This window comes from Nestor notabilis, unplaced genomic scaffold, assembly GCF_000696875.1.
Source record: "Nestor notabilis isolate BGI_N333 unplaced genomic scaffold, ASM69687v1 scaffold24588, whole genome shotgun sequence".
NCBI lineage: Eukaryota > Metazoa > Chordata > Aves > Psittaciformes > Psittacidae > Nestor > Nestor notabilis.
This window is the reverse complement of record NW_009942117.1, coordinates 15,744-42,649: the sequence shown is the minus strand read 5'-3', so window position 1 is coordinate 42,649 and position 26,906 is coordinate 15,744. Positions and strand designations below refer to the sequence as shown.

The 26,906-nt window shown below is 34.5% G+C and overlaps 1 protein-coding gene across 1 annotated transcript in view; it reads left to right on the top strand.

Annotated features, from left to right (window-relative positions):
- The window catches only part of LOC104410922 (chromosome unknown open reading frame, human CXorf22), a gene marked incomplete at its 3' end in the record, with an annotated part of 59,443 nt that overhangs the window by 19,527 nt on the left and 13,010 nt on the right, over window positions 1-26,906 (top strand). Inside the window, exons 17-22 of the mRNA XM_010021222.1 lie at window positions 946-1,068; window positions 2,434-2,565; window positions 3,872-3,949; window positions 4,516-4,660; window positions 6,255-6,349; window positions 16,541-16,709. Of these exons, the coding sequence (XP_010019524.1) occupies window positions 946-1,068; window positions 2,434-2,565; window positions 3,872-3,949; window positions 4,516-4,660; window positions 6,255-6,349; window positions 16,541-16,709 (742 nt within the window). The remainder of the gene's footprint in view (window positions 1-945; window positions 1,069-2,433; window positions 2,566-3,871; window positions 3,950-4,515; window positions 4,661-6,254; window positions 6,350-16,540; window positions 16,710-26,906) is intronic.

Here is a 26,906-nt window from a genome sequence, read left to right as displayed (position 1 = left end):
GTTTAACAAAAGAATGTTGCTCCAAAGACATGAATGGAGAAGGCAAGAGAGAGACAATTTGCCTTTTTCTTGCCTTTGATGATATACTTTTATTTGCACCACAACTTAGTGGTCCTTATATATTAAGTGGTAATTACTGTTCTTGGCTTGCTTAGTTTAGCCAGCTTAGTTTAGCCAAACAAAGGTTGAAAGGTGATAGTTCTATCGACAGATATTGAAGGGATAAAAAAAAGCTGTGTGTGGGAAGGTATATTTGAGACAACAGACTGTAACATTATTTTGTGTTGATATTTGATAATTTGAAAAGCAGTGCTCTAGATAGTCTTCTAAACAGTGAAATTCAGCTTTGGTTAATCATTTCTTATGTTACAAGCCAGGGAGGTGGAAGGAGAAAGACACTTTCTTTTTATTTTATTTATTTTTTTTCCCCTTTTGCTGAATTGTAGAGGCTGCATGTGCTAGAACTTCTATTTTGGGAGCAAATAAAACTTTTCCCTTCCTTTTGATGTGCTTGCTTTATCTTTTATGCTTTTCCCCCAGTAAGTTTTTCCTATTCTTCCTCTTCCTTTGAAGCCTTGGAAATTGCTATATATGAACCAGGATGTGTATAAATTAGAATACTAGCATTTCTACTGCTATTAGAAACTCTGAAGTATCTTGTCCTGATCACACACTTAGGATTAAAAGAAAATCACAGAGCTTATGCTGTTAAATTAAATTTAATTAAAATATTTTTATTTGGGACTTATCTAGATAAGTTCAATATATTGAGTAAATATTGTCTCACATTTAAACTATGTCTATTGGGGTACTTCTAATTTATGCATTTCCACAAGCGTATTAGTTCATTATATAATGAAAAGAAAATTAGGTTGACTTATTTATTTGTACTTAATAATATGTAGTTTGCTTTGGGTCTTGGTTTTTTTTTTTTTTTTTTAATAGCTTGGTACTACTAAAGTTCAGTTTGTGGAACAAAGGATACCCTTCAGTCATAGCCCAATGGGTTTATCTACTTGTAAGACAGCTACTCTTCAAAACATAGGATGCAATCATGCGTATTTCCAAGTAAGCTAAAATTATTTTTAACATATTTAATTTCTTGGGGTGGGATGGAAGAAGGGATTTCATTTTATCAGGTCATGTTAGAGTCTTGTGTTCTCAATTATTAGATACACACCTACTTAAATTTTTGTCTGGTTTTCTGAAGAAGCAATATTTATTGGAAGAGGAATTTGTCCCTCTGTCACTACCAGTGGTGGGGGTAGAATCTCATACTGGTGTAGCATATAAAAAAGCAGTTACAGCTTGGATGATTTTATATTTTGAGCAACAGAGCAAACTGGCTAGTCATTCATGCTAGCTGTCCAGTCAGTCCATGCACAGACCCAGACCAGACACAGCAAATGTGATTACTAATATGTGAGAGGAAGATAGGCTGTATTATGAGTTGGATAAGAGATGACTTGGATGCCAGAGGGTGCAAAGACATAATACACAAACTGGTAGGAAACCTAACTTCATTTGTTTTCCCGATCACAGAGTAATTTGCTCTATTTAGTGAAGCAAAATAACTTTTGTTAAAATCCTCAGAATTTTTTTACTACTTTGCTATGGTACTAAGAAACTTTATTAATTTATTTTGATTTTTACCGCATTTCTCTGTTTATTAATGGATCATTGTAATGAGTATTATTCCTGCACTCTTGGAGGCTAGATCTGAGTTAATAAAACCAGCATAATCAATAAGGCAAACATACCCAGCCTTTTAAGCCTCCATATTTACTTTTAAGCCAAGAGATGGCTGCTTGGTCTTGGTCATTGTCACTTGGGTAGCTATACTTTAAAAAGTTATCAGTTTGCAGCGCATTAGAAGAAAACAAATTCTATTTTGTCCCCACTAATTGTGGGTAAACTGGATATTTACTACTAGTATTATTAATGAACTTCACAGTATTAGGATTCCATGACCTGTCTTCTTACTGTGAATGTCAAAAAAGAAGTGAAGAATTCATCTGTCACTGAAAATATGTGTTGTAAGATATTGTGAAGATTTGCTACATAACAAGTTTTAATTTTAATTAGTTCACAAAAACAACTGGAAAATAACCTGAAAACCAGAATGTGAAGTTTCCAACCAGTGTGCAAACATTATGTTGTCGTAGAAACTGACAGTCAGCATGTTTAGGAATCTGTTTCTTTATTTTGTTTACCTGTATTTTTATCTCAAGCTTCTAAGTCCAAGTTAACATTGCATGCTATGAATGCTCTTCTAAGAATATAAAATCTTCATTATATATATACTAATATTAAAAAAACCCAAACAAAACCCCAAACCCCCCCCAAAAACCCAAACCAAATCCCTGCCCACCTCCCTCCATGAAACCACCACCTTTTTTGGAAATATTAATGTTTTATGCTTGTGTTTTGAAGGTTCTTGATTCAAACCCATTGCCTGGAATGATGATCACACCTTCTGAAGGAGTGGTACCTGTGGGAGGCTATGCTGATCTCAAAATCTCATTCACTCCGAATACAAAAATGAATTTTGATACAAAAGTGGAGGTATTCAAAACCAGAAGAACTTTATCTTTTGAGTGTTACATTGTTTGTTTATGTGTGGAGGTGTGTGTGCATTTGAGCATCTTTTGGATTTTATCTCCAGTATTCTAGTGCTTTTTTTCTTTGGTGGGGGGGAAGAAAAAAAGAAAAGAAAAATAGGTTTTCATCAGCAGTTGATGGCTGCTGTAACCTATTCTGAATTTTGTCTCAGTCCTGCTGAGAAGTATCAAAACAGCTTCTCAGTTTGAGCTGATTGATACACCTTTGGCAAGCTGTTGAAACTAACTTGTGATTGTCTTCAGAAGATCATGTAGGCATATCCGCTGCTTTTATGATCTATATTGGAGCAGGACTGTAATACTGCAGTGTCTTTAATTTCTTGACATCTTTTTGTGGTCATCTCAGAAGTGGATTTACTAGTAGATTTGATTTGGTGATGGGAGTGCAATAAGCAACAAATCCTGTTTTGTGTTCTGCATGCGTGCTTCCTGACCTTGTTCCTGATCGGATAAGTGAGAATGGGTAAAAGGATACTATCATGGGGCTGACTTTTGCTACCTTTTCTGACTAATCCTGGGTTTTCCATCTTCTGTGGCTGCCTACATTATACTCTCTAAACCCAGTATCCATATCTTTTTTCCACTTCTAAAACAGATTTAGCATTGCTTAGAACAATAATATCTACTTTGTACCAGGATCTCTGTCAAGCAATTTGTGTTGTAGTATGCTTTCCAATCCTCACAGCTGATGAATAGATCTAACCCATCCACTCAGCTTAAATCTAACCCAACCACTTATCTTCCTCCTGTTGGACAACACTGTTCATTCTAGTGATACAGCCTCCTGTAATGCTATTTTTCTCTGCAGAAAACTAGTATTTCCTAAAACTGTGGGGGTTTTTTTTGTTTTGTTTTTGTGTTGATTTTTTTTAATTTATGTAATTTTTTTTTAATTGACAGCTATAACTATCCCAGATATGGTATGCCACAGAGGCATGATTGGTTTTTCTGTGAAGCCACATCTCACTGGAATCTGTATATAAATGTCCTGGAAAATGAAGGCATTTTCTTTACCTCTTTATATACCCATAACGGAGATGCATTATAAGACCATAATTACTTTCACATTTTCATTACATTACAAATTAGGTTGAATGTCTTTCTCCACTCTGTATCTGTGGGGTAGGTTGGTTGGTGGGTTGTTTTTTTTGTTTTGGTTTTTTTTTTTTCCATGTAACTATGGCTGATTTGGTGAGATACTTATGTTAAAGTGACCTTGTCAGTAATCACACTTTTGTCTATTCACTTAGGTGGCAGTGCGAAATTCAGAAATACTAATGCTTAGGATTGGTGGATTTGTAGAGGTCCCTGAAGTAAATATTGATGTGGTAAGTATAAAAAAAATGGTAGCAATTGGTAAGATTGATAGTGTTTTACTTTATGTATATGTCAAAGTGGCTCATCTCTACTTCATATTTTGCATATTTTCTTATACTAACTTCCTGAGAAAATTATCAGAGAGAAAAACTTCAGAAGAGAAATTAAAAACTAAATGAACGTATACCAGTTGCATTAATGATAGCTGACAGCTTTAGCTTTTGAACTTGAGAATCTGGAAAAAGTATGTTAAAAGGGAAAGGATTTCCTTAAGGTGTAGTTACAGGGGGAAAAAAATGCAGTAAGAGGAAAAGGAATCCTCTGATCTCTTTACTGAATCATGAAAAAATCTTCTGATGGTGTAACTGGAATTATGTACTGAATTCTTAACTGTTGTGTTTTATGTCTTGGAAAGATTTTGATGATAAGAGTTATGCAAGACAATTAGTTCACCAAGGCTGTTATTGTGTTATAAATTGTGAATCTTTGAACAATTATATTTTTTTCACACTCTGGTGAGTAATAAACTTGACTTCATGGTACTTTTACCCTTTTTTTTTTTTCTTTAAACTTACAGGAACAATTTGACTTTGGTGGTGTTTATGTTGGTGCTACAAAATCAATTCCCTTTTTGCTGCAGAACAAGGGACAAGCGTGTACCAGAGTGGAGTTTGACTTCTCTAAATATAAGGATTTTGAATTTAATGCTAACGACCATTCAGGTATTTGCTTTTGCTGTATCAGATTTTTCATTATATAAAGAATGGATAATGGTAAGAGAATACCTGTCAGACTATTTCTGGCATACAGATTTTCCAATTTAAGAAAATCTAAAGCAATTATTTTAAAGGTGCTGCTTAAGATGAATTAAGAGTAGATGTTTTGGTTTGCCTGTAAAATAACAATTGCCAAAAATAAGCATTTGGACTGTATCAGATTGCCTGTAGATTTTTCCTTTTTTTTTTTTTTTTTTGGTTTTTTTGTTTTTTTGTTTTTTTGTTTTTGCTTTTCTATCTTGGCGAAGGCGTGTTTAAAAAACAGTTTGAATACCTCTCACCAGTTAAAATTAAAAAAGAATTTTAAAAACCCCAACCAAACAAATCCAAACAACTATACTCATTTCCTATTCATGGACTCCTACTCACTGTTTAGGCAATCTTTACTCTTCAGTTAATTCATTATCCGTATAAGGGTCCAGACTTCTCTTTTTCCTAATGGTACAGAGTGTTTGCAGGTTAATTGCAGGGCCTCTGTTGTCTCTGTTCTACATGATACCCAACTCAGAATGACGTTGGAGCAATATGTGGAATCAGGTTGCTATTCTTTTGTTTCTCGATATAACTAGCTCAGATTCTTATCCGTCACTCATTGTTGCTCATCCCTTTTCCAGTTAGTTCTGGCACCTCTTTTGCTGTTCCAACATCTTTAGTCATGGGAGAATTTTGCGGTTCTGCTTATATGGCCTGTTGTTCCTGCAAGCTCAGAAAATCAGAACTCTTTCTTTTGCAAGATGGTATTATAATATTTAGTTGTATCTTTATGTAGATCTATATATGGATTATGACAAAAAATGACCTTACAAGAGCAGAAGGGTTTTCTTACCATGTGGTGGTAAGGTGAGGGCTCCTAGCCAGTCATCCTAACTTGCAAGAGAATTGTAACTCTATCTGTAAAAGGCAACTATCCAGCATGGGAATCATCTCATTGCACATGATTTCTAGGTCAGAGTTTGTGCTTGAAACAAGTAATGTGGCATCCAGTCAGGTCCAATACTGTTCAAATGGTGAATATTGGTTGCACATTGAAACTGGTGTTCCAGGATGAATACTGATCTCGGAGGAAAGTTACCGTGTTTGTTGGAAATCCATGCTTCTCCCAGTGCCTTAAAATTGGATGTGAAATTCTGAAAAATGCAAGTCTTATTGGTGAAGTTATATAGTGCCTAAAAGTAATTTAGAAAAACTGTTTCAGCCAAGTATTTTTCTCCTTGTGATTTTAGTTTTCATTATTTAGTTAACTTTTTGCCTACCTAAAACTTTTATTCAAAGGTAAATGACAGTGTTGTGGTTTTTTTTTTTTTCTGAAATATTATGTTCTCACAAATCAAAAGTTTAATGAAAGTTGGTGATTAACACAAAATTACCCGTAGAATCCTTATGAGAAATACTATATTAACTTGTAACTTTGTGAGAAATGTTTACCATACAAATATATAGATACCTTATGTTGGAAATCACTTTGAAGTACTGCAACTATGATAAAGTTGATATTTAGAGTAATAACGTCTGTAATTTTTTTCTGCATTTTGTTTGACAGTGTTTCACTGCTGTTCTTCAGCACCTTATCTGTATTCAGTTAACTTAAAGGGAAAGTCAGCTTTGCAATGCTGCTTGTCCTTCATGCCAAAAGAGGTAGGTTTATGGGTGGTGATTACACTAAATTAAAATTGTGGCAAGTTATATTTCTGTGGTGAAAGAATATAGACATTTTAGATGCCCATTTTAGTGTGCGTGATTATAGTTTTATAACAGTAATCCAATTCTTAAGAACACAAGTTCTGGAATAACCTTTATATAACTTTTGTTGCTTTCATAAACATTTGCATACACGAAGAACACACACTTTATCAATGACTGAAAAATGGAAAAGGTATGAAATTAAATTGAAATACATTCATTAAATCATCCAACAAACTGGCAGCCATTTTATTTTTACAGTTATTCATGCTTCAACTCTCATATGACCAAGGGACTGCAAAAGCAGAGGAGTTTTATGTGCCATAAACATTGGCATAGTTGCTTTCTGACTGAGCTATTTGAGGGAAATAAATTGAAGATGTGTGACTTAATGGGTTAGGTTTAAATTATGAAAATAGCATTTTATTGGCAGTAAGTGTCAATGGAGAGTGCTATAGAAAATTCTAAACCTAAACCTATTGAAGAAGAATTTAGAAATTGAGGATTTGGGATTTCTACATATTTGGAGAACAGTGAACTGAAAGAAAACTTTGATATTATGAACCAGCTTCAGAACAAGCAGCTGGGGATCACTTCTATAGCACATAAACCTGATGCATTAGCTGCATTTTTACTTTAAAAAATAAATTAATATCAGAGACAATGTATCTTGGAAGGATTGACAATATTCTTTTTTAATCTACCCCCTCTCCTTTACAGCACTTCAGTTTTTGAATAAAAGGGAATTCTTTTGTTCAAAGTATCATTCAAATAGTATTTACATATTACAGACTGTGTCTGGTAACACTGTGATATTCTTTCTCTTATTACTGTCAGCTTAGATTCTGTGTATACATGGAAGCTATTGTGAAATTACTCATGGTGTGAATTTATATAGCACATTCACTACTCTGAGATGATTTTTCCTGACAGAACATGAGTCAATAGATAGATTAACAAAAAATAAGCTATTTCAAACCAAATTAATTTTCTTCTATAGCATAGGAGGCCTTGAGGTTAGGAGAGAAGCAGTAGATGTCGTATCTTGTATCACTGCTGGATGCAACATTCTCGTAATCAAGTAGTCAGATTTAGACTAGATAGAAAGGAAAAGTATGTAATTGTTTGCAAAATGATACCTACAGAATATTACCAGTGACCTACTGTCAAACCAGAGAGAAGATCAGTAAGGAAAAATACTGACATTTTCATTTAAGTAGGAAGGGTCAGTAATAGAAGTGCAACACTAGATAATGCTGTTGGAATAATCTATGTGTATGGTCTATACATATATAGATGACAAGTTGAACAAGTACTGTAAGTAGAGGCAGATGACATAGTGATTTATATGAATAGAAATAATGTTAGTAAAACAAGCAAAATAAGTATTATGGAATAATCTATGTGTATGGTATATACATATATAAATTGCAAGTTGAACAAGTATTTTAAGTAGAGGCAGATGACATAGTGATTTATATGAAAAGGAATAATGTTAGTAAAGCAAGTAAAATAATTGTTCTAATCAGTGCTGATAACACTTCAGCTGCAAGACTTTTCTCATTTTGGATGCCACACTTAAAGAAAGAAGCGAGAAAATCCCTTGAAAATTAAGTCCGAAAGAAAACACTGGAAGTCATCAGAAGTCCAGAAAGCACAAACTGTGTAAAAAATGGAACTAACTTCCAATAGTCTGTGGAGTATAATTTATATAGGCTTGTTCACTGCAATGGAGAGCTAATGAGTAGTGGGTTTAAATTATGCCAGGATGGATTGGATTGGATTAGGTTAGATTAGATATAAGAACTCATTGTAGTGGAAAAAGTCAAATATTGCAATAAACTACCTAAGAAGAAATCTTCATTGTTGAAGACTTAAGAATGGGTTGGAGAAGCAGCAGCAGAAATGCTTCACTCTGTCCCAAGGGGATAAGTAATGTCAGACAATCACACTTGGCCATTGTAAAATCATATTCTAGAAGCATGTTTTTTCTTCAAAGATGAAATTCTGTCCCCTCTAAGGACAGTGTTAAGGCTCATAGTAATTATAATGGTACTCCTTGGTGGCCATTTCTTGCTAAGTATGAAATTCAAACCAATTAAAAATAACCAATACAAAGGAATACAGATTTTTAGCTTAAAATGATGAAATTGGAATGTGGAAATGCTCTTACAAATAAAAAGTACATAAAATAGAGCCATGTAAAACAAAAATGGGGAAGAGATTGATTGAACTTTTAATGAGTAGGTATATAGTAATACTGTTCTTACAGCCAAGCTTTGAAACTTAATTAGTTTTGACTTTTATTTTACCAGTAAAGTCCTCTGAGATGCATATTTCATTTACAAAAGCAACCTGTCGTAACAGCCCTAAAGAACATTTTTTTTCAGTTTAAAATCATAAGTATTCAACAACATTTTTAATTTTTTATTCAAATTGAAAGATCGTCAATAGAAATGAGAAACAAAATGCTGCTCCCTAACTGCCAGTTAGCTTCTAGTAAGCCATAGATATAAAACTAAAGAAAGAAAGTAAATGGTTGCTAAAATTGTAATGCCCTTCTGTAAGAACTTTCCAAATATTCCAATTTGACTGAATCTACTTTGTGGGTACTCTTCTTTAAAAAACCCAACCACCCAATATATTCAACTACTGTAGAATATATTACATCTATTGATTACAGACTTCTCTATAGGGTTATCTGATGTCATCCTTTTTTAATTTTTAAACTCTGGGCATAAGTTGGTTTTTTTTTTTTTTTGGATTTTTTTTTTTCCCAGTCTTGAGAGTAATTTTTGGCAAACATAACTTCCTTCAGAAGTAAGAGAATAAAAAGCTTCAAAAATGAAATCTTCCTGGAGCACCTTATACCTCATAACCACTAATAAGTGCCTGCTTTAATGAACTGTCTTTATTTCAGTTCCCTATTCTCTCCACGTGCTCACAGATTTTCTGTCTCACTTTGCCCTTGGTACTGGGTAAGCTCACTGTACAATCAGTGCTTCTCTTCTGCTCAAGTCTATTACTGCCTGCCTATTAGGGGGCAGCTTACTCATTGCTAGGCAAGACATGCCCAAACACACTTAGGCTCACAGCCCACTGGTGGTCACAAGTTAACATCACTGGGAGTGAGTGCAGCATTGATAGCTAGCAGCAATAGCACTGGTAATGTTAAATGAAGTTAACTTTGGAAACTAAATGTATTGCCCAGTATGGCATGACTAAAGAGCACCTGGAACTACATGTACCCCCTAGGATGCTGTAGCTTTTCTTTAATTTAACTCCTGCAAAGTAGAATACTAATAAAACCATAGTTCTGGTCCAGGTACCAGCATCTCTTATTGTGGTCAGAAACTCTCAGTAATTAGTGATTCTTAGAATATTCACCACTGGATCCAAGGCCTTTATCATTCTACCTCACCTAGATTCTCCCCTTTTCTCACCAGATTTCTTCCTTCTCTTTCCTGGATTTCCAGTCTTGAAAAAACTCTAATCTTCTCTGTATATTAAACTTCCCCTTTTCAGGTTTCATGGTTGCAAATGCTATTTCCTGCCTCTGCACTTGAACAGCTGCTTCTCTGATCTCATCACCATTTTCTGGACAACTGCTATTACCCAGCTTACCTCCAGGTGCTACAAACCTGTATCCCACTGAGCCACACTCTTTTCTGTCTGCCTTCTGGTTCTGCTAAAACTGCCTGCTGCTGTTGTAGTTGATACTGACAACGCTACCTGATATACCAACAAAAATTCACTATATCAATGCCGTTGCTAAGAAAGTAGATACTAAAACTAAGGAAAACATGAAAAAAAATTCAGAAGCACTGATTAAAAAAATCACAAAAGCATGAAATAATTTTAATATGCTTTAGAATTTTATTAAAACTACTTTAATTATTAATGTAAGGTTTCAAGTAATTTAGTCTTGAATGCAATCTTGAATTCTTCTAAAAGTCACCTCTGCTATAGCTTTCCTTCTGGCTCAAAAAGCTTCAAAGTAACAAACAAAGTAAATACATAGGAACTCCAAATATTTCCTACAGTTCTCACTAAAACTTAATGTGTACAAATACATGTGACATCAAATGACATTCTTAGAGATGAAGAAGCCATGGTTATAAAATGATATATGTAAAAATTGAAGATAATTCTCCCAATCTTCTAAGTGGTAAAATGAAGTCAATGTATTATAGATAAGGCTAGGATGCTGCTTACTCATCACAGCCTGGCTCTGCTTTCCTGTTGTTTCAGTGTCTCAGAAGGTGTTAGAGGGCTCTCTGCCTCACTGGAGGGAGTTTAATCTTGGTGTTTGTTGGCTGTGAAAATCAGAGCTGTGAGAGCAGTACACAAAAATATATGTAAACCAGTAAGCTAGCAATTACTTCTTAATATTCCCCTTCCTATTTATATACAGGCCGTATGCTGTTTTCTTTCTGGACATAACTTTGAGACACACTTCAATTATATTTTAGGGTGGGGTTTTTTTTTTTCACTGCAATTTAAAGGGGTTTGGCAAGCTGAATGTCTGGTTCAGGCTAGGCAGGGTTCTCTCATTTGAGAGCTGAATAGAAAGAAATTTTCTGGTAATTACACAAAAAATCCAGCCAAACAAAACTTCCCATGACTACATGGTCAAATATCTGTTGCAGCATCTAATTACTAGTTAATTACAATTTATTGATTGATTGCTAGCAGTGATGATTTTTGAACTGAGTTTTAAATTGTACTGTCCAAGAGGCAAAGAACATGGCTTTCCTGTTCACGGCTCTCTTTCTGCAAGCTACCTGTCCAGATAACAGTAAGAAGCACCTCGTTCCTGTGGTTTTGTGCTACCAGAAAATAGGCAGTATGTGGTCACTTTAAATATATGCGCATCTTTGTCCCTCAACTGTTCCTGTGTTTCTTCAGGCGGGAACATCCATCTGCTAGCAGCAGTCTTGTAAGGAAAGCAGGCAAAGCAAGGTGTAGGAGTGTATTGCTTCAAAATTAATTAGTTAATTAATCAAGTAATTTTATTTATTTGTTTATTTAAACCCTGCTGGAAAACAGAAAATTGTAGCATCTTGGGAAAAAACCACAAAATACACAGCTGTGTAATAATGAAGCCTACAAGGCCCTTTGACTGAAATAAATACAGCAAATCACACCTGTCAGAGCTTATTGCTTAAGCTTCTTGTAGAGAAGTGACAGGTGGTTTTGGGTTTGATTTTTTTTTTTTTTTATGTGTTTTTAATGTGAGGGGTTTTTTTTGTTTTGTTTTGTTTTTTTGTTTTAAATAAAAGAACAGAATTCATAGGGTGAGAATGAATTCTATGGAAAATCTGCAGCTGTGGAATTACAGGGAATTGCTGGTACGTATCTCTGACAGTATACAAGCGAAAGATTTAGTTTTATTTCAGTTTTTTGAATGATGCCTTTGAACACTAGTTACATTATTGTGGAAAGCTGCTCATCCTGTGATATAAAGCAGGGAGTTTAGGCTGTGTGAAATATTTAAGTATGTTTTAAGGAAATGCTTATGTTACATCTGAGGAGAGGTTGAGAATGTATACAATATACAGTTGCAGGACATAAACCCTTGCTTTTGCAGTTAGGTTTAGATTTCAATCAAACAGGTTCTTTGGGTTTTTTTTTTTTTTCCTGATGTAGATTGCATTTTCTCTCCTTGTTTCACTGTTGAATCTGTGTGTTAGTGTTATGAAGAAACATTAAAATCAGCTTTCAGACAAAAATTCAATGACTTCTAATGCTTCAAGATATTTGAACAGTTGACATGTTACTGTATGACAAATACAAGAGTATTATCCTTTACAAATGTTTTAACTTAATTTTAAGTTATGAATAAGCTTACTGATTTTCTTGCAATTCCCTGTAAAGTTGTACTGTGAAAGCAAGTACTGTAAAGTTAGGGAGATGCCACATACTGTTTGTGCTGATTAAACTATATGATTCCTGGATTTAAGAGCAAAATTTTTACTGAGCCTTGAGAATAGATGATGTATTGCAATAATAATGAACAAATTATATTTTATAAAGCATAAAATATATTGTTGCATTGGGGTATTTAGGGATAGAAATGAAGTAACTGCTTTGAAAGTGTTTTTGAAGATAATGGTGGGTTTTTTTTCCTACTCTGAGATTTCCTTCCCTTCAACCTGACAACTGTACTTGAGTTTATTTTTTTATGCACAACTTTTTATATAAAATACCATTTTAATTGTCATGGTTGATGGGTTAGTTTTTCTTCCTTTTATTTCTTTATGTACGCTGACTATTTAGGCCTGAGGCAGGAAGCCATTCATCTGTGTTCACTCATCAGTGTTGGACTTAGAGCTACCATGCACTTTGTATCAAACCTATTTCATAAACTCAATTAAGTGTCTGTAGCAGGGCTTTCTTGATCAGACAGATATCTTGAAATCAACAACTTCTATTTGTTTAGCAAGTCTAGCAAAAAAAAAATCAAAGCTTTTATAAAATGTCCTCTACATGAAAGTATGCAGGAATATCAATTTTATGCAAAGAATTTTTATCATCCCATGGCAGGTTCCACATGCATGTCCTTTTCTAGCAGTTTTTGGAGGTATTCTGTATGAAGACATTACAAAAAGCTCATTTGTCTCACATGACAAGTCTTTTTAAAGCTTCTTTTGAAGTATTTTAAGTGCTAAGACTACCAATTTGTAGATGATGCAAATGTGCATAATTAGTGTAAATCAGGACAGGAAAAATATTTCTTCTAATGATACAAAACAAGCTTGAGTGTTTGTGAAAGAACTCTCTCTAGGCTGATTGCTTCCTGCTCCTCCCTCTATTCTCTGGTTTATAAAGTTAAATGCAGCTGCAGAAAAATATCGACAGAAAATTGTCAATAGATTATTTAAAAAGCAGCTGTAAGGCCAGCAAAAATATAAAGTTTTTTTTTTAACATTTTTTTTTTTTTTTTTTTTTTTTTTTTAGTATACAATCTCCACGATAGAAAATCCTTTCATGTAAATTTTGGAGATTAAAAATGAATTATATTTCTTTTCTTAAAATATGTATAAAAAGAAAAATAATTTTTCTACTTGCAAAGTTAAGTCAAAAGAAAAAAGTTTTAATTCTGTTTCACTAATGTGTGTGTAAGTGTGGGAATCACAATATGATTTCTCAGTATATAGAATTTTAAAATAATTTTTCATTTGTGATACAGGTTAATGTACAGTTAATGAGGCAAAGATGAATGAAACAAAAGTTCTATGATGTTTGTCTCAGTTATAAATGCATTTCTAAAAGTTATGTCGGCTCTGAATTTGCATCATTGTACTCCAAAGCAAATGTAGGTTTTCAGTGAACATCATGTCCTACATGTAGTGAATTAAGTATCTTGCACATACTTGGTTTTGTTTGCCAGTTCTTAGCAAATAAAACTGTTGTTGCATAGTAAGACTAAAACGAATTTTCCTGGTGTTGGGGATAGAAAATGAATTTTGAATAGTTGCTTTGGGAGAGGGATAAAGGGATTCTACCTTTAGTTGTCTGACCTAAATGTATTAAAAATAAGAGCATTGATGAAGAACAATTGCAGTGCTAAACTGTACTCATTTGCATATCAAATGGTGTAATAATATCTATTATAGATTAAGCATTTGAATCAAAGAATCAGAGTGGAAAGGACCTTAAAGATCATCCTGCTCCAACCCCCTGCCACGGGCAGGGTTACCTTCCAGCAGACCAGGTTGCTCAAAGCCCCGTCCCAAGCTGGTCTTGAACACTGTCAGGGATGGGGTAGCCACAACTTCTCTGGGCAACCTGTTCAAATGCCCATTACCAAATGTAAAAAAAATTGGTGTCATTATATTGTTATATATATCATACATGCTAGGGATGGAAAGTATTTCCTAGCTCACTGTTTTTTTTTACCACAGTTCTTGGCTACAGTAAGCTCTTGTAGTTCTTGTAGTAGTTTTTACTGTAGTTACTGTTGTTTCAACCGTTAAAAGTGCCCATATGGGGAAGTACCTGCTGGCTATAGGTTGTTGCCAAGGCTGGGGCAGTTCTTAGAACCTGAGTTGTGCATTGAGATGTGCAGTCATCTCTCTGTTCTCCTTACAGTCATTCATAATTCGTGGGAGATAAGCTGGTTATTTATTCAGCATTTTGCATATTACACTTCTGAAGATATGTGCTGGGTACACTATACCCAATATAGCAAAGTTTTCATACAGCCAAGTTGTGTCTGTGTTGTGACCGTTGCATGAGATGTTTGATCTAACGAGTCTTGTAATCTCTCTCTAGTATTGGTTCACTTTACATATGTAAGTTCTCGTTTACATATGTATTTTAATAACCATCAGGGTTACAAAATAAACATGTATTCAGCTTTTCTCTATCAGATTTTTTTAAATTTTTTTTGGGGGGGGGGGTGGATTTCAGTCTTTAAATGCAATGCTTACTACTTTCTACTGTAGGAGGAGATAGTTGTTTCTCCGAAACTGTAAAAAGCCACTGTCAGTAATGTGAAGTTATGTATTTCACACATACTTTGAAGTGTAAGGAACTTCTCACGTAATGAAGAAAAGATCCTTTTCAGTCTAATTTTAAATTATGTGGTTTTATTCCACAAGAGCATATTTTGAAGATGTAACTTGATGAAGTATTTTATGTGGGTGACTTGAGATACTAAAAATAGATGGGTATCTAAATAGAATCAGGAGATTTTTACTCAATCTTTCTTTATGACACACCTTGAGCATTAGTTACTAAAAATCTTTAATGACATTCACTATGTTAATTTTGCAAATTCTATGTTATTTAATCTAATCACTATCAGATTTGAAGTATCTAAATCAAGGGGCTGTGGAGATCTTGCTAGAAAAACTTTGCCTTATCCCATACTTTTCTCCTGCGAAGCACAAATACAAACTATTCCACAGGGCTCAGCGCAAATCTCACTTACCAGGAGCTCCTAACTGCAGGTGTGTTACAAACCCTGCTGGGACTCCAAACAGTGTAAGTGCTGTGTACTTGCTTCTCGTTATCTAAGCCCTGTGATGATTCTGTTAGAGATGGATATGTGCCTCATGTACTAGCTTAGGACAAAATTGTATTTTTCTTTCCTGTCATTTTACTCACTGCCACATATGTGAAAGTGAAGCATGATACACTATTTTCTGCAGTTTTGGAAAGCTTTTAAATGATTCATAACTTCTTTATATAACTGGTTTTACTACAGATTTTAGCAGCATGCAGATTTTATAGGCCAGGATCCTTCCTGGAGATTTCAGTGGCCTTCAAGGTGAAAATAGAATTGAAGGACTGTAACAGTGCTTTTAGTGAAGAAGTTTTGGTTTTAATTCCATCACCTTTGTAATGGCTACCCATACCTTTTTTGTCTGGAGAACATACTGCTCTAGTGTGTTGATCCTTGGAAAGAAAAAGCAAGAGGCAAGAAATGTCTCCTTGAAAGTGCACTGTGAAATCAATTTGTCCTCTCATGTGCAGAGTCTGTCAAAAAGAGGAATTTGTATAAAACATGTTATCCTTTAAATTCGAAACCCCAATTCTTTGGGGATATGATTGCAGAGACAAAATTAGGATCAAAATCACTGGAATTTGGACTCCTGCAATTCTGTGCTACTCAGTGACAAAGGTTTTAAGTAGATTTTTTTTTTTGTGACTATTCCCCCCCCCCATGAAGTATATAAATTTTTAATTCACATTTCACCATGATTTTGGAGCCCATTTTGTTTATGCTGGGTATACTGTATCAGCTTTTGAGAAAGGCTTTCTTAACTTACGTAGCTTTGGTTTTCCGCTCTTTGCTCATGCTTATTCATTTTAAACCACTATTCCCATCTTTATTCACTCAGGAGAGTGGTTGGAGAGGAGCACAATACAGTGATTTACCAGAAGCCTTGTCTGTAGCTGTGCTGATAACCTGATACTTGTGGGCATAGAGTTTTTCCTCAGTGGGGGAAAAAATGGCAGGCCACTACTTACTTAAAGGGCTGATACTGGCGGCTGATAAACTATCATCTTATTAATATCAAGATCAGCTCCTAAATTAATTTCAGTAATTCTTCTGAAATGGTAATACCACTCAGACGGTTCAAGAAGTACCTGCAATTTCTTTGGGAAAGTGACCACGATGTTTTTGTCCTTTAGGTGGCAGCATATGACTTCACTCTTCCAGTTAATACTCCTCTGGCTGAGTTCCCATTGGCACAGACAACCCGTGGATCTGTAACTTCTGTGAGATCTATGAAGAAAGTTCTTGGTCCTTCACCACAGATGGTGACTGTGGCTGTTCCACTCTGCAGAGTTAAAGCAGTTGGTAGGTAAACTAGGGACTTATGCTCATGGTGGATACTTACATTTGTAGTGGTTTTTGCTTGTAGTCTGATTGCAGAGGATTACTAGTTAAAGAAAAATTTATTGATGATTGCATAATTTGTAAATTTTCTGGAAACTTGCAAAATTTTCAAATTTTTATTCGTATTTTTAAATGTGTAAACCTGAACTTTCTTTACATAATTATGATGTACCGGGAAAAAATATATATTTTTTAATAGAGCCATTTGCCTAATGGGCAATAAAAATTAGTTTACCAAACCTCAATTTTTGTTTCTATTATTCATTATTATTTCTAGGCCTCAATCATGCAGACCCTAGTATTTACAGCAGTTCATCTGAAAAGTGTGGAAAAGTAGTGTGTAATTCATACTCCTTTTTTTCTTTACCCTGTCAAAACTAGGAGCTCTAGCTGTATTTAAAATTCCTTGAAAATGCCTCTGACTGGCACTGATCCAATTTGAGAGAGCATGTGGTAGGGTAGTTCGTTTGCTTTTGTGTGCAGAACTACACCCTTCTTCTGGCCTGTCAGCTTTTTAATGGCCAAAGTTACAGGCCATTTGCCTGCAGCAAGAAATAGATATTTTAAATGACACTTCTCTGCTTCTCCTGGAAATAATCTTTTGTTCTCTTTGGTCTCCTGCCTGATCCTTAGTCATAGACCTATGCATTGCGAATGCTTGAATCCACTAGCTTTCCTCATCCCAGTTTTTAATGTGTAGTCCCTGTTGATTTGACTTCAGTGCAGAGTGTCTTCCTGTTTAAACATCTTGGGAGCACTGAAGCAGGCTTGGCCAATTAATGTAGGGTAAAAGCAAGTCCAATTTATTATATTTTATCTATGGCTTACTTTTTTCTTTGTCCTTCTCTGTAGGGTTTAAATTAAGTCTTTCTTTTGAGATCTTTTAAAATATCAGAGAAATCTGAGAGACCTTCTTTAGATTCTGTGATGGAAGTAAATTAATACTAAGCACTTTGTGCTGGGTTCAGCTACAGCAGTCATTTTTTTCTCCGTCTTAGTAGCTGGTGTGGTGCTGTGTTTTTGACTTTCAGCCTGGGAACAACGCTGATAGCACCGATGTTTTTAGTTGTTCCTAAGTAATGTTTACTCTGACCAAGGACTTCTCTCAGTCTCATGCTCTGCCAGGCAGGAGGAGAAGCCGGGAGGAAGCAGAGACAGGACACCTGACCCAAACTGGCCAAAGGGGTATTCCATACCACAGCACGTCATGCCCAGTATAGAAACTGGGGGGAGTTACCCGGAAGGCCCAGATCGCTGCTCGGGTCAGGCTGGGTATCAGTCGGCGGGTGGTGAGCGGTTGTGTCCTTTTCCCTTGTTATTCCTCTTGTCATTATTATTGGTAGCAGTAGTGGTTTGTATTATACCTTAGTTACTGGAGAGGGGAGGTGCATCCCTCCGATTCTCCTCCCCATCCCTCCGGGAGCGGGGGGAGGAGGGAAAAGGTGGGGGAGTGATCGAGCGACTGCGTGGTTCCAAGTTGCCGGCTGGGCTTAAACCACGACACACTTCTAAGTATCTTTAGTTAAAGAACATGTAGAATAAAGATAACTGTACCTATATATATGAGACTATTAGAAAGCGTGTTTCTGAAAAGATCATGAATCAAAGTGACAAACTGCTAGTACAGAAGTAATTTATGTAACTTGAAGAAGAAGAAAATCTTTATTTCCTTTTCCCTTTGTTTATGGAATAATGAATCAATGCAATCAGTAGGTCTTGCTAATAAATGATAAGCCTATCTAAATTTTATCACAAATTTGTGCTTCTGCCACACAGAATTTCTTTGAAGTACCATTACTATTACTTGTAGGCCAACAACAAGTAATCATAGTATTAAAGTGATTATATAATATTTTTAATTCTGTGAAATAGTTGGAAAAAAAAGGTGTGACTTCTATTTAAATGTAAGTATTTGAATTGCGTTCTTACTGGGAATTTTGGTGGATTGGGAAGAGGGAGAGAAGTCTGAAGAAATATCTTGACCACTCAGTATGTCACATGATCATATAGATGTAGGTAACTAGCCAAATTTTTTGTACTGTTAAAAAGAACTTGATTATTTTACTGCATTCTGATAACTTAAAATTTATATCTGTTACTGATTCATCATTTCAGATTATCACTTTAAAAACTAAACGTGGGCTAAGATTCATCTTACAAGTTCTAAGTTTTGATTTGACAAATAGGCCTAATTCTTTAGTGCTTTATGACACATTCATTTTCCACTAAGTATTTTATTTTCTTCCCTGTAACAGTTTTTGTGGTTGACTGGGATTCAGACTGCACAGGACAGTGCAGTTGCTACTTAAATCAATAGATTATATCTGATATTTGCAGTCGGGATTTTTCTGAGAAAAGAATCACAATAATCTCAGAGCAGTCAACTGAGTCTTTTATCATGGATTTTTTTTTTTTTTTAATTAAAAAAAAAAAAAGGTTGTAGACTGTTTCAGCACCTGAGAAGGAAAGCAAGTCTCTTAAATATTTGTAAGACGTTTCCCTTGGAAACTGCTTATTGGTATGTAAGAAAGCACTGAAAGAGTAAAAAAGCCCAAAGCAAAATAGAAAACTCAGGTGGAAAAGCACAAGCCCTACCTCTGCCAGACTTAAAGGAAGAGGACATATTACCAATGTAGTGACCCCGTGTGAGCTCTTACTTTTTTTTTCATGGGCTAGATAATTTCCTTTCCTGCCTATTTTTTCAGTCATGCCACGTTTTCCTTGCACAGGCACTTTCTATGAGAGGTGAGGGCTTCATGAGTGGACATAACATAATTGCATATTGGTGGAAGCAGATTAGGTTCCTAGTTTGAAACAATATTAGTTTATATGTCTGTGCTTTAGGAAATATGGATAATATTAATGTTTACTTTATGTGAGATATGTGATTAGGAATTTCTTTGGGCTTTTTAGGAGAAGAGAATTGATCAACACCCTTCTTCATGAAGTCAGAAACAAAATTGTAGATTTTAATAAAAGGATACTTTATACTTGCTAGGTTCATTTCCAGTGTTCAATCAAGATACAGAATGAGGCTATGGGAAAATATCCCTTTGTTTTTCTAAATCTTCACTTTAAACTTCATCCTTTGTGACAGTTTCTTTGTTTCAGCTATACAAAATTAAGAAAAATGCCATTTTTTTGCGAAATATTTCAAGTTTTTTCTGATTATTACCATCACAAATGCATTCATCTGCAATAGAAAGACCATGTGGGTCTCTGTTTATAGCATCTTTATATGAAGAAGAGATGCTGTAAGTTTGGTAGATGTAAAATTTAAATAATGATAATGTAACTAAGGAATCGTAATAGGACAGAAAGTAAAATCACAGTAATTTTTTATATAGCATGGGAACAACAGAAAGAAAATACAGCTTTAAAACAAGAAGAGAAATATTTCTGCAGAAACAATGATTTTATGAAAGGACTTTGAGGAAATATTTGTCAAAATAATGCTATATAAACAAATTATTTTTTTCCAACAGTACTTAAGTCACCATTGGAGTTCTCCACGAGGGAACTTAAATTTTCACAACATTCAAGTGGCTTATATTTCAATTTTGCTGAGGAAAGTCTGAGTTCTCAGGTATGTAATCACAGGTATTTTTATAGTTATTTTTGGCTATAGCTTTTAACTACTTACAAATGACAGACAAAAGAATACAGATTAGGAACTCAAAATTCAGTCACGTTTCAAATACATGATTTAAATATAGGCAGTGGCAGTGCAGTCATGTAATTGGGGTACCCTGATGGTCCATACAGTTAAATTGCTGTCCCTATGTGTTGCATGGCACAGCTTTGTGCCTACCGGAACTCTACCAGAAAATTCCTCATCATGATTTAGGGCTTAATGGGAAACAGGCATTAAACAGGATAATTGTTCAGGGCCATACTGGTTTGGAACAAACAGAGTCTGGCTGTATGAATGCAAAACTTACTAGAACATAGTTTATTTTTTCTAATTCCCAAAGTCTTTGTTTAGAAATTATAGAAAATTATTGTTGACAAGGATGAAAACACTTGAAACTCTTTTTCAAGTATCTTCAGAAAGCAATGATAATACAAAGTCAAGGTCTTTTCCTAGCTATGGATGTGTCAGGAGATGAAAGAGTAACTCCGAGGTGAAGGAAAGGAAGTATTTTTTTGTTCCACTCTCATCTAATTGAGTTGAAATAATGGTTTTTGAAAAACTATTCTGAACTTCTTGCTTTTTCCACATATCTGCCTGTAAATCTAGAAGTCACGAGCCATATGTTTAGTGCTTGCTGTGCTTCATTAGGAAAAACTCCTAATTTCTGTTTGGCTAAGCACTCCCACCATGACCCTTTCATCTAGCTACCTTGCATAAATGAGGTGGGTTTTTTTTTATTCTGGAGAAAAAGTATTGCTCTTTATGAATTTGGAGAGTGACTGGAAAGCATCTAGTCTGAGCTAATAGGCATACTCATCACCTCACAGTTGTAATAAACTGGGCTTCATAGCTTTCTAGTGCTTTCTTGCTTTTGCTCTGATCTGATTGCAAAAAGAATGCTTAGGGTAGAACAATATTAAAGGGTAGAACAATTTAAAAGTATCATAGTGTTTGCTGCTTTCCCTCTTTCATCATGTCTTCCTTTCTCTTCAAATATTTACAGAAGCTTGACCTGAAGAATATCTCAAGGCAGCAGTTGACATGGAAAATGAATTGTGATGATGCAGGCAAAAATACAGAAGGTGATATTTTTAAATTTAGTCTGCAGACTGGATTTCTTGATCCTGGACAAAAAGTCAGTATTGCTGTAGTCTTCTGCCCTTGTAAGTAATTTTCTGAGTTCTTCTACAGATAGTTTGACAAATATACCATTTTCACAGATTTGTTTAAATGACTTTTTATGATGAATCATAACTAGCACTTGTTTTGATTAACTTCCAGTTGAAATGACTAAATAATGAACTAAAATGCCAAAAGAAAGGTTTGTTGTGCTTCAGAGAAAATAAGACAGCTGCAGTCCGAAAACAAAGCATGGAATCACTTCATAGCATTATTTGAAAAGTCTGGTTTCCACATACAAAGCATCAAATTTTGTACATATTAAACATCAAAGGCTGGGATATCTGAATCATTTTCAGTAGTGCTCCTCCATGTGCATTTAGGTTGACTGACTTAGATACTAAAGCTTTCCAAGGGTACTTGGAATGTGTGCAGGCTTTTTTTTCAAATAGCCATAATTTAGGTAAGAATGGATTTTTTTTGCTTCAATGAGACACAAAATCACATAGCTGTGGCATTTTCTGAGTCATCTGCTTGGGCAACAGACCATAAATAAAAAACATAAATAGATTTCTAACAAAACTTGGGAGCATGCAGGAAGATAGTAAGCAGCCACATACACCAGAGAGGAATGGCAGAACATGATTATTAGGATTCCATCTTATTGCCAATCAAGTGTTCACAGTACAGAGTAGAGTAACACTGTATTTGACTTGAGTAAGTCCACCAGCATATGCTACTAATGCCTACAGAACTCAGTCATTTTGACAATTTTAAGTGGCCTCCTTTTGAAGCCCCAGCATTCTCAAGGGGAAGAGAAGTTCTTTTGTCAGTTGAATCTGATCCTGAGTCAGCATCCCTGTCCTAAAGAAAGATGTTGCTGATATTCTTTATGGTAGGATTGAAATCTATAACTTCAGTTAAGCACTAGAAACAATTCAATATAATTCTAAATAATTAAGAGAGAGAAGAAAAAAAAAAAGGTATAAGAGCCCTGCCATGATTCTGTATGATAAATTGACAAGACTGTATTAAATGATGTCCTGCAAACATGTGAATATGCGAGAGCAGTATTTAATTGCATGCATTGCTTGGAGTCTCTTGTTGCACTTCAAAATGTTTTTTGCATTATGTTTTATGCCTTGTTGATAGTTTTGTTTTCAAGTTATGAATCACATCAACTAGTGATTTTGCTTCATGAAGCGGAAGAGTAATTAGTATATGATGATTTTTTTCAGCATTATCTAGGTCATTTATTTTAAGTTCTTTTAATTTTTGTTTGAGTAGCAAATTCTGACTTTTCTAAAGTAGTATTTTTCTGTGCATATAATACCTGGAAAGTTTTTGACCCAATCAGTATCTGTAGTTGTAGTTTTTACACTCCTGAGCTGTCCATGAGGTATCCATTTAGAAATATGTTTTTAAATTACTCTATTAAATTATATATTACTACAAATTAAGCTGCTAGAAGAAAGTTAAAAGACATTTACTATTGGAAGGCTGAGCAAAAATATTTACAGCATGTTTCTGGTTTTGATGCATCACTCTTTTTTTCCCCTATATTCCTCCAAAGTAAATTGCAAACCCACCTGTTTTTTTTGGCTCTGAATCACTTGTTTATGAAATAGCTATAAAAATGTGTTCAAAGCAATAAAGATTTTTTTAGTAGGTGGGTTTTATTTTGTACTTTGTGAAATCCTTGGTTTTGAAACCAAATGATGTGATCTCATCTTCAGGTCCTCAATCAATTTTTAGTAATAGCTTACACAGCTTATCAAAATAAACTACACAGAGATGAACATGTTTTGTTAAAGGATTTGTTTTGGGAGCAAGATGAAATAAAAAATCCAAGAATACTAGGTGAATTGAATGAAAATATTGTTCCAGGGTGTGAGAAAATGCTGAAATATAAAAATCAGGAGGAGACAAATAGTGGGAGCAGAATGACAAGAAGATCAGACAAAACGCAGAGAGATATCATAGGAGAAAAACCTGGAAGTTATCTCTTTTTCAGATTTCCAGTTTTACAAAGTTTTAGAAATATGGGCTTAGAATCACAGTTTACTTAGGAAGCATGTAAGAATCTAGTCAAAGCATATCTGGAGAGTGTGTCTAGACGGAAGAATGGCTGTGCATCAACTTCTGAATTCTGAGAAACTGTTGAGATGCAACTCAAAGGAAAAATAGGATAAAGAAGTCAAGGAACAGAAACGTGTTATGGCCCCAGGTCTTTGGAGTAGGAATGTAGAGGAAAGAAGAATGGAAATACAGAAGACTGAAAATTAGAAAAAAACCCAAAACTCATAACTTTCTGTTATTCCTTGAGATGCAATTAAAAACCACACCACATGGTTTACTTTTAAACTTTTAAATTTCTTTAAATGTTTTTTTTTCTCCTTTCATAAATTTCTACTTTTCTTTCAATTTTTTTTCTGCAGTATTTCAAATAAAGCCTACAAAATAAGTGTTGCAACTCTGAGAAGGTATTTTAGTAAATATTTTTAGAATATGCTTATGATTAGAATAATTGTGGATCATATTAGAATAACCATTTGTGAAGAATACATATAAACATTTTTGTCTGGTTTGGATTTCAGAAACATATTCTAATAGGAGATATAATAGCTGCATTTTGCATTGATTAGGTTAGTATACATAGCTTGGAAAAGAAAGTTGCTCCCAACAGTATTAAACTTGGATAATAAAAAGAACTAATTTGTATTGGCAGATACCTGGTGATCTTTAGGGCCTTCATGAGCACAGGGTCTCATTTGCTCCTTCTTCTAAGTACCACTGTGGCATTTGAGAGAGGAAAAAAAATAAAAAAAATCTAGTACTGTTTTGTGCTGCATCTGGAGAGGCATCATGCAATAATGAATAGGTAAAATGGTCATCCATATGATGGCTATTCTGTTTAGGTATTAATGTAATGATAATGCATTAAAATTGCTTGCATGTTGCAAAGAATGTGAAAAGAGAACAGCATATGAAGAAAAGCCAATATTTTGAATTACTGAATAAAATGCATGTTTTAGTGCAGATGTGTATATTCAAAAATATGACTGACAAAATAAGTTCAAATGACAATTATTCATATTTTTGCTGTGTTCCCATATCGTTCATTTACAGAAAATCATAAATAACTGTAAAAATTAATTGCCCTTAATTTGATGTTCTAAGTATATTTCCATAATTTATAGCCTACTCATGCTATACCTTCACTGACTATAATTACTCTTTCTTGTAAGAGAACATTAGATACATCATAACCCGCACAGGAGAAATGTTAATGAATATGGTGTGCTAATTACCCCCATAGGTTTGTACTGCAAGGTTGTAGAATGTGGCGGTGAACAATCCTTAAAATGAACTTTGAGTGTACATTAATTTGTTTACATATGGTGCAACATTTATAGTAGAGTGCTAAATGCTATAGTAAGCTACAGTATTAAATTAAATGCAAGAGTTTATATAACATGTGGTACTACAATGCTACCTGTTTAAAAAAAAGTATACTAAATTTAATGGAGATTCTCAAGAGCTGAAGGTATATTAATATAAATATCTTCTTCTGTACTACAGTTTAATGAATTAAGAGTATATGAAAATTTTCACTATATCTTATTATGATATGAAAAAAACTTATCTGCAGCATAGTAAGTTACAATAAATCTGTGCTCTGGAATCCTGTGTGGAAAAATACCCAGAAATGCACCTGTGAGTTACCAGGAGTTCAGTGACTCTGGAAGATGTGACGATTATGTGATAGGTACAGATGAGCACCATGACCTCCATCTTCTGAGGGTTTTTTCTGCAACAGTAAGATATTAAATAACTATACCCTTTAACAGTTTCTGTGGAGAAATGATGAATTTCCTTTTGATTAATTTTTTTGTTCATTTTTTGTAGAGCTTACCTTTAAGTTTTAAGTACTGGTGACTTTTCTGCTTTGAAGTCATGCATACATTTCAGTGTATGCAAGTTCTTCATTGACACTCATTTATGCTGAAGGTGTATATATGCAATAAGGCATGAATTATTGGAAAGGCAAAGACACTAAAACTAAACTGAAAGTGTTTATTTGGGAGACAAGTGGACAAGTGCAGGAACTGAATAATAATCTAATACAAACTTAAAAGGCTGAGGAGAGCAGATGGTGATATTACCTTCTTCCCACACACTCTCCGAAGATCAAACCCCATGCAATTATACGGTTAAAATTTCCAGAGGAATTGGCAATATGGAGAGCCTTAAAGAGGTGGCCGTTTAAACTAGCTTCTTCTCTGTCTTTAAAGTTGACTGAAGCAGGTAGAGTGAAAAGTCTGGGAACTTGAAATATTTCTCCTCCAGAAGTGTTTGAGCAGTATGGAGAGGAGAACTTGCATATGTTCTGATAAGTACATTATATAACTGACTTTTGGCAGAAATGTAATCTGTTTCTATGAACAAAGAGTCTGCATAAAGTATGGTTCCAGAATAGCATGGTAGGGAGTTAGGCATTCTGAAGTGGACGAGCTTTCTAGTGCAAGTTGGACTGAAAATGAAGCAGCTAATGAACATGTGCACATGCGTACTTCGAGAAATTGTGTTCCTTTATTCAGTTTTGTTGTAAGGAAAGGCAATGAATGCTTATTGATCCTCATAAATGTATCTAGAAAATACAAAGGAGAAATTTCCCATATAATTCCACAGATTTTGTTAGCCCTTGACAAATTTAGAATGGCAGATTTGTAAATACCATCAAACCTCCCTAAGGAAAATTTTTATATCTGCTAGACTGCTTGTTGTTTGCCCTATAGAAATTAATGGCAGTATATCAAAATATCAGCAGCCCAAGCTTTGACAGTAGTCATGAAAGGTGTGATTAATAGAATAAACTCATAACTTCAGCTGTTAGTTCAGGACATACTTATCATTAATTTCAAAGTAATATATTTAACATGAAATATCTTGAAAACATTGGTTCTGGGCATTACAAACTAATGAAAAAAGTTAATGAAATCATTCACTTTTTTTGTCTATGTGTTTGTTCAAAAAAAGGACAACATCCTGGTGTTTCTGACACAAGCAATACGTTATTGGCTTACATATGCAGAATTTTGATGTTAGTAAATGTGTGCACACAGAAGCACTGTCTATTCTGCCTTCTGAGCGAGTCACAGATTTTATTGCAAATGGATGTGATCATAGAGTTAATAGAATTTTTAGAACTGTTATATACAGTATGTATTAAAAGTTTATATGAGGAAAGCTCAATGGTATTCTTCCCTAAATTTTGAAGGTTTAAATTTGGAACTATGCTTAATAAGAATATTTTAAAATGTGAGTTAGTGAAAATTTCATATTCTTTGGTATTGACATATGCTCCCCTGGTTTTCTTCCTTCATGGTGTTCCATCCCTATGG